Source organism: Tenrec ecaudatus, chromosome 4 (genome assembly GCF_050624435.1).
Source record: "Tenrec ecaudatus isolate mTenEca1 chromosome 4, mTenEca1.hap1, whole genome shotgun sequence".
NCBI lineage: Eukaryota > Metazoa > Chordata > Mammalia > Afrosoricida > Tenrecidae > Tenrec > Tenrec ecaudatus.
The window spans coordinates 55621806-55629370 of record NC_134533.1 but is presented as its reverse complement, the minus strand read 5'-3'; the positions used below and the strand labels follow the sequence as shown (position 1 = coordinate 55629370).

At 52.9% G+C, this 7565-nt stretch overlaps 1 protein-coding gene across 1 annotated transcript; it reads left to right on the top strand.

The window, feature by feature from the left end:
• The first annotated feature begins 1205 nt into the window (after positions 1 to 1205).
• CALCB (calcitonin related polypeptide beta) lies at positions 1206 to 6231 on the top strand. Its single transcript, XM_075548435.1, has 5 exons — positions 1206 to 1289; positions 2189 to 2282; positions 2805 to 2948; positions 4914 to 5098; positions 5766 to 6231. The coding sequence occupies exons 2-4, from the start codon at positions 2197 to 2199 to the stop codon at positions 5071 to 5073; spliced, it is 390 nt and encodes a 129-aa protein (XP_075404550.1). The 5' UTR covers positions 1206 to 1289; positions 2189 to 2196; the 3' UTR covers positions 5074 to 5098; positions 5766 to 6231.
• The last annotated feature ends 1334 nt before the right edge of the window (positions 6232 to 7565 follow it).

Here is a 7565-nt window from a genome sequence, read left to right as displayed (position 1 = left end):
AACGTGTCTGTCTCAGGGCTCAGAAGTCCCCGGGGGTGCCTTTGGATCGGGCATCCGGGTCTGGGTCCGAGTGCTGTTCTGTCTCTAGTCGGTGGCTCACCCCCCCCCCCCCCAGTCAGGCCTCTGCGGTAGCGTGTGGCCAAGGTCCCTAGTAAGGGAGTGCGGGGCTCCTGCCTCCCTCCCTCCTTTCCTCCCGGTCTGAGCCCAGCGGGATGCCCCCAGGGCCCGCACACTCAGGATCCCCGCGCTCAGCTCCAGGAGCTCCGGAAAGTGCAGGGATGGGGGGCGCTTGGAGAGAGGGCAGGCAGCTGGGGTCAAGCGCGCCCGCCGTGCCCTGGGCACACAGGCTGGAGTTTCAAGGCAGCTGTGGAAGCCAAGTCGGGCCCTACAGTGCAGGCTGGGGGTCGGGCGAGGGATAGCTTCACCCTCTCCCTCATTCTCCAAGGCTGGACAATCATTTGCCAAGCTGGACACAGAACACCGTTCTCCGAGACCCAAGTACCTTGGGCACCCTCGCTGCCACCAAGTGGGCTCTGATTCAGAGACTCTTCCTTGAAATTTCTCTTGGTGACCGATGTCGGCTGGGACCTTTTAGGAACCTCCTTAGTGCCAGGAGGGTTGGGGCAGGAGCTGAGGCCACAAGGAATTAGGGGGAGCTCTGGCCTGGCAGGTATAGGATGCCAGACTGCCAGACTCTTCCCACCTTGTCACCCTCCCTCCTCCCTCCCCATCCGAGTCTTTTCCTGGCGCCCCGGTGGCTGGGTGCTTCTCTGTTGGATTGCTAACGCAAGGCCTGCAGCTCCGCAGGACAAGGACCGGATGTCTACTCAGGTCAGGAGTTCCAGTCTCGGAACCTCCCCGGGGCAGTTCTCCTGGGCCTTAGAGGGTCTCTCTGAGTCGGTGTGGACTCCGATGGCCGTGAGTCTGGTTTTTCTGAAGGTCTTCGCTCTCTCTCCAGGGCCAGTCACTTCACCACCCTCAACAATGACCTCAAGGCAAATGGAGGGGAGCCCAGGGCCCCTCCTTGGAGAGAGCGAGGGAAGTCAGTGCCATGACGCAATGGAGCTCGGTCGGCCCTCCCATTGGCTGGCCCCGGCCACTTTGGATTGGCCGCGCGGGATCGTGGGGACACCCCGCCCCGCTCTCGCTGGAATAAGAAGCCGGGCTCCACCGGCAAGTCGCCCACAGCAGGCGTTGTGTGTCACCCCTGTGGATCCGCCTCGCACCTGTCCGGCGGTCTCCCGAGCGAGCGAGCGAGCGAGCTGTCTCCCGACGCTGCGCATCCCAAGGTAAGGACCTTCCCACTCCGCTCCCTCTACCTGCCTCTCCTGGAACTCAGCCCGTTTCCGCCTGCCTACCTACCTCTCCACGGACCTCTCAGCCTGCCCAGAGCCGGATGGTCCCAACCACCTTTTCTGCTGGGCCCCAGGGCTTTCTCAGAAAGAGCGCCAGCGCGCACTAGCTGGGCTCAGCCTGTGAGTGGAGCGCCCCTTCCTTAGGGTCGCTGCGCCTCCTCCTTAGTGCCACCTGGGCATGGTCCCCCTGCGCTGGCCGCCAAGGGCTCCTTTTGGGGACCCTAGAGCCTGCCCCAGAGGTGCGGGGGTTCCTCTGACTTAGGACTGGGACTTCGGGCAACAGGGAGGCGGGGGACCAAGCCGTGTCTTATGCTAACAGGAGTCCCAATGGATGCTATACATGAAACTTTCCCCAAATCTCAGCCAACCCAGCCAATGGAGAGAGGAGCTCCTTTCCAATCTACCTTCCCCTTCTTGCCTTCCTTTACCACGGGTTGGCTTCATGGAGGAAGGCGGTCCCATTTTGTTTCCCTCTCTGGTTGAGAAGACTGGGCGCTAAAGTGCAGCAGGATGGGCCTGCGGTGGGCTTCCTCATAGATAAGGCAGAGGGGTGAGTACAAGCAAAAGCGTTTGCCTTCAGGGAACAGAACCGGGATTGCTCGCCCACTCCCCTCTTGTTTAACCAGGGCACCTGTTTCTCTCTCTCTCTCTCTCTCTCTCTCTCTCTCTCTCTCTCTCTCTCTCTCTCTCTCTCTCTCTCTCTCTCTCTCTCTCTCTCTCTCAACACTGAGGACATGCAGTAGCAGCCATTGCAAAGGCAGGATTAGAACCAGGGGGCGGGCTATCAGGCTATCTGCATGCTGCTGGTGAGTGACATCATTCTATCTTCACAGCGAGGACCATGGGCTTCCGGAAGTTCTCCCCCTTATTGGTTCTTAGCATCTTGGTCCTGTGTCAAGCTGGCAACCTCCAGGCAGCGCCATTCAGGTGAGACACCCATCTTGAAATGCATTTTCCTGCCCACTGCCCCTGGGAATAGACTCTTCCATGCTGAGGTCACAGTGGCCCGCCCGTGGCTCCCAGAGCATCCCGGTCCCAGGATGAACACCGGCCTCAGGCCCTGCACACCTGGGAGTCAAGCTGGCCACGTCCTAGGTGGAAGTTAGGGAGACCAGCAGGTCTCTCTAACAATTGCCATTGTAAGCCTATTTCACACCCTCGTGCAAATTATACAAGTATTTTTAGTCAACAGAAAACTTCTTTCCGCGTCTATCCTATTTGTCAATTTATATCATTTAATCTGTGATGTCTGTGTTTAACACCAGCACACTTCAGCCTGGGTCCCCAACAGTCAGCACCTGAGCCCAGAAAGTTCAGAGCCTCAGGCCCTGAACTCCTGAGAATCCAGCCGGCCACCTCCTATGGGGAAGTGAGAGCGACCAGGAGGTCGGGTTGGGGGCAGGCAGGGGCCTTAGGTCTGTCTGCATTGGCATTGCTTCCTCTCCCCAGGTCTGCCATAGAGAGCAGCCCTGACCCCACTGCTCTCAGTGAGGAGGAAGCGCGCCTCCTGCTGGCCGCCCTGGTGAAGGACTTTGTGCTGATGAAGGCCAGGGAGCAGGAGCTGGAGCTGGAACAGGAGACAGAGGGCCCCAGGTAAGGCTCCCAGGCACCCAGCACAAGCCTCCCCACCTCCTGCTCCACCCAGGAAGGTGGAGCCCAGAGGAGCAGTGGGAGCCCAGCAGGAGATGGCCAGGCTAGGCTCCCCAGAGGCTAGAGGAGCTGTGGCTTAGCTGTGGAACTGGAAAAGGCCTCTTGCCATGGCTGTCAGGAAGGGGTGGGGCAGGTGTGAGAGCTGGTGAGGGTAAGTGCACCCAGGAGAGCTCTGCCCACTGTGGGAGTCAGGGCGGGTAAGTGTATCTCAGGAGCTTTGAGAAGTTGGGTCCCCCCTGGTTAACCTGCATGCTGGTTTTCCCACTGTGAGGAGCCTTCCTGTCCCCATGGGTAAGGGGAAGGTGAAGACCATGCCCAGGGGGTGGGGAGGGTGCAGATAGAGCAGTGTCTGAGGTAGGGGTGGGTCCTTAGTTGTCAGGTAGGTGGAGCCTCTGTGGGGATGTGCATGCTGTCCTGGGGTGTGTCAGAGATAGCAGCCTCCCCCCCACCCACCTCCCTGTTCACCCTGAATGGAGACCACCCAAGCTGGCCTCAGCCCTGCTCAGAAGCCTGCATTGCAGCTCCATGGGCTCCGAGACCCCCAGGGCTGCAGACAGCAAGATGGGCTGAGCAGCATGTGGAATGCAGTGGACGCCCCTCCTCTCCGGACCCTTGCCCTTCCTGCACTGTCAGCTGCCCCAGCGCAGTGCTGAGTGTCCTGCCAGGGGTGTGAGCGGTCCTTGGGCTGTCCCTGCTGCCCCTGCTTGCACTAAGCTGCCTGCCTGTCCCTGCAGTAGAACCTCGGGTGTGCTTCTGTCTGGCTTGTTTTCCCCAACAGCACGGACAGCCCCAGAAGCAAGCGGTGCAGCAGGTTGAGTACCTGCGTGCTGGGCACGTACCAGCAGCACCTGAACAAGCTTCATTTGTTCTCTGGCACCGATTTCGGGGCTGAGTGGTCTGGCAAGAAAAGGGAAGTGGCCAGCAACTTTGAGAAGGAAGGAAGCTTCTACTTTGGGCCATCCCAGGATGCTCACTGAACAACCCTCTCTCCTGGCTGATTTTCTTTCTTGCTTCCATTTAAGGATTAGATGCATGTGGCTCTTCTCTAATTACCACTCAAGCTGATACAGTAGATTTGCTCATGCCAAAGAATGTTGGGAGTCGAGGGATGGAAGGAGAAAGAGCAGGACTCAGAGACCAGGTTAGAGATCAGAGAGCATGGGACAGTTTCTGGAGAACCTCGAGGATGTGTGGGGCAGAGCTCTTCAAATTCTGCTGCTGAATGTCCTAAAGTAAGCACCTTTCTTACCCCACCTGTGACGAATAAACCTCTTTTCCTAAAAGGACCTGAGCTGTGGTGGTCATTGCTCTAGCCTACATTCCAGACTAGTGTGCCCAAGCCCCCTGGTAAGACTGAGTAGCTTAATCCTTGGAGCAATTGGACCCTGGGGCTTGGTGGGTGGCCCCTGAAAACCAGGCCACATCAAGAGCGCTGTGAGAAGGAACAGGTAAGCTGGGAGAGGATGCTGGAAACCCTGTTCTCGGAGCTTCTTGCAGGTAATGCTTTAGGGCCTTTTCATTTTCCTGGGACACTGTGCTGGCGCTGTGGTTAGGTGTCCCGTTGGGTCTTCGGGTGGGGCTGGGCCTTTACTGACCACTCCTTCCTGGTTCCGAAGGGATGGCATGGAAGGGCTGTTCCCACTCAGGTGAGTGTAAAGCCAAGGCTTGTACCGAAAGGTTTACGCAGTCACCATGGCGAGGAACTGGGCTTGGGGAAGGGCTTCTATCAAAAGCTGCCAGACATTCTCCCCTAACAGTTGGGATAATAGCATTTTGAAGAAACACTTATTGTTAAGTGGTTGTGTCCCAGAGCTGCGGTTCTCTTTGTGCTGGTCCCAAGGGGCAGGCTCCTCCCCACCCCACCAGACTCTCCCTGACAGACTCTTCTTTCTCCATTCTGCAAATCAGCGTCACTGCCCAGAAAAGAGCCTGCAAAACTGCCACCTGTGTGACTCACCGCCTGGCAGACTTGCTGAGCAGATCAGGGGGCATGCTGAAGAGTAACTTCGTGCCCACCGACGTGGGCTCTAATGCCTTTGGCCGGCGCCGCAGGGACCTTCAAGCCTGAGCATCTGAGGGACCCCTGGAAGAAGGTGACTGTCTTTGCATTCTGGGGGAAAGGAGCGGAGGGCTTTGGAAGGGAAGATCCAATTTTTGAAGTCCATTGGATCTGCTAGTTCCTCTTTCTCCAATGGCATCCTTCCTCCTGAGCTACAGTTTCTTTGAGAACAGAGTTTGACAACAGATTATTGGGAGAGGCTGCAGAGATGCAGCATCCTTTTTCAGAGAAGAAAAAAAAATCTTGTTGGATTCAGAAAGGGCGGGGCCAGAAAACCTCAACAAGGGCCACTCCTTATTAATGAATCCAGCCTGAGAAAGGGCTCAGCCCTGATTAAGGTTCACAAATTCAGGCCTGAGGGCTCTAATTCTTATGTGCCATATACCGATAGTCCAAAGGAACTTTGTTGGCACCGTGGTTAAATGTTCAGCTGCTAATCTGCTAACCTAAAGGTGGCTGGTTCAAACCCACCAGCCCGTCAGTGGAAGAACAGTGTGACAGTCTACATCTATAAAGATTTATAGCCCTGTGGACCATATATTGTTCCACTGCTATGATTAAATTTATTTTATTTACCACTAAAGTCGACTGTGTCTCATAATCGCAGTGCACTGATCCTGTTTAATGAAGCACTTCTGTGGCCGAGTGGTCCTCTCAGTAGTGATTGTGATTATTCAGCAGCTTCCTCTCTCTCTCTCTAGGTTCCAGGCTACCGTCATGCTGAACTCACCACTTCTATTTATTTTGTGGACAACAACTTGGTGAGAAGGCTCTGTGGAAGATACACATGTTTGCATCCTAATAGACCCTGAAAAAGCAAAACAATAACAACAAAACCCCACCATTGTCATTTGAAAGGAATGAAACAGAATGCAAAATAAGTGAATTCCATATTTGTTGTGCATCATTCTAATATTTGGTTTTCTGTCCAGTAAATGTGATGGCGTCTCTCATCGGCTTAACTGGTGGTAACGTTGGCTCTTTGAGAGCCAACCTGTTGATTTTAGCAGCTCTGCCACGCCTTAGCGGGAAGTGAAATCACTGCCTATTGTGGCCCCCTGGGGGCAAATGGTACAGGTGATGCCGTGCCTTGTTGTCTAAGAAAATGATTGTAAACTTCATTTAAGGCAATGTCACTATTGTGCCATTTGTGAACTTCATCAAGATTAAAGACATATTTTGGATACACTTGGTTCCGGTCTCTGGTGATTCATTCAACTCCCCCCCCCCCCCCCCCCCCGCCAATTCTCCTAAGTCGTAATAATGATGATGATAAGAACAATTTATTGAGCAGGCCAGATGATTCTCTAGGTATATCATACCTGCTCATTCATTTGCTTTTTACACAAACCCTTCGGGGAAGACACCACCTTCATTTCCATTTAATGTCTGAGGAAACTAAGGAGGGGAAGGGCAGTCTTGGGTTACACTGATAGGTAGTGAGCGAGCCACTACCCAGCCAGGTGTTTGTTTCCCGAGCTTTCATTTGAAATCTCTGCACTGTTTCAACACAGATGGTCCTGATACTCCCAGGGCACCTGTGAGCCATTCTCTGACCTAACTGTCTCACCTGCTCCGCTCTCAGATTTGGAGACATATGGGAAATTTACAGCAATTACAGACCATTATATATTTATGTAATAAAATGAACCCCTATGTCTCTAGTTACTATAATGAGCAATGCATGGTCAATGCTGCCCCATTGGCCCTCCCTCCCCATACATCGATACATCTATAAATATTTCACCATGCATAAGGAAACTGCTTAAAACCCATCAACTATTTCTTAGTTACACATCTAGTCACTATTCAAATCCCCCAATTGTTCTTATATGCACATGTAAAAGTGGACTTTGAATTAGGTCCTCTCATGCCTATTAGTTGATCTCTTTTATGGCTTTTCTGATATAGAGGTTCCCAATACAACGTTTTTATCCCTTGCAATTTATTTATTTTATTTGAATGTTTCATTGTTAGTTTGATTTTATTGTTTACAATTTACTGGGATCTCTTACAGATATTATACCAATCTATGGTTTAATTAGATCAAGCAAAATTGTACAATTGCTGCCACCATCATTTTAAAAACATTTTCTTTCTTCTTGAACTCTTTGATATCAGCCCCCTTTTATCCCCTCCCTCCTCCACCCACCCTACCCCTCAGGAATCCTTGATATTATATATTCTTATTTAAAAATTTTTTTCACTGTGTTTTACATCATCCAATGTATCCGTTCACCTACCAATCTGTTATTCCCCTCCAGTGGGGTTACGTAGTCCTCGTTGGTAACAGTTCCCCCTTCCTCCACCCCCCCCCCACCATTCCGGATCCTCAGGTAATCTTAACTCCGTTACTATTTTGAGGGGTTTGTCTATCTTCAATTTCATGCATCAAATGATTCCTTTGTAATTTATTTATTGCACAGGTCCTTTTTTGGTTTTGTCCAATAGCGTTTCCTACACTGGGGATTCTGGTAATGAAACCGCTGTGGTGAGCTTTC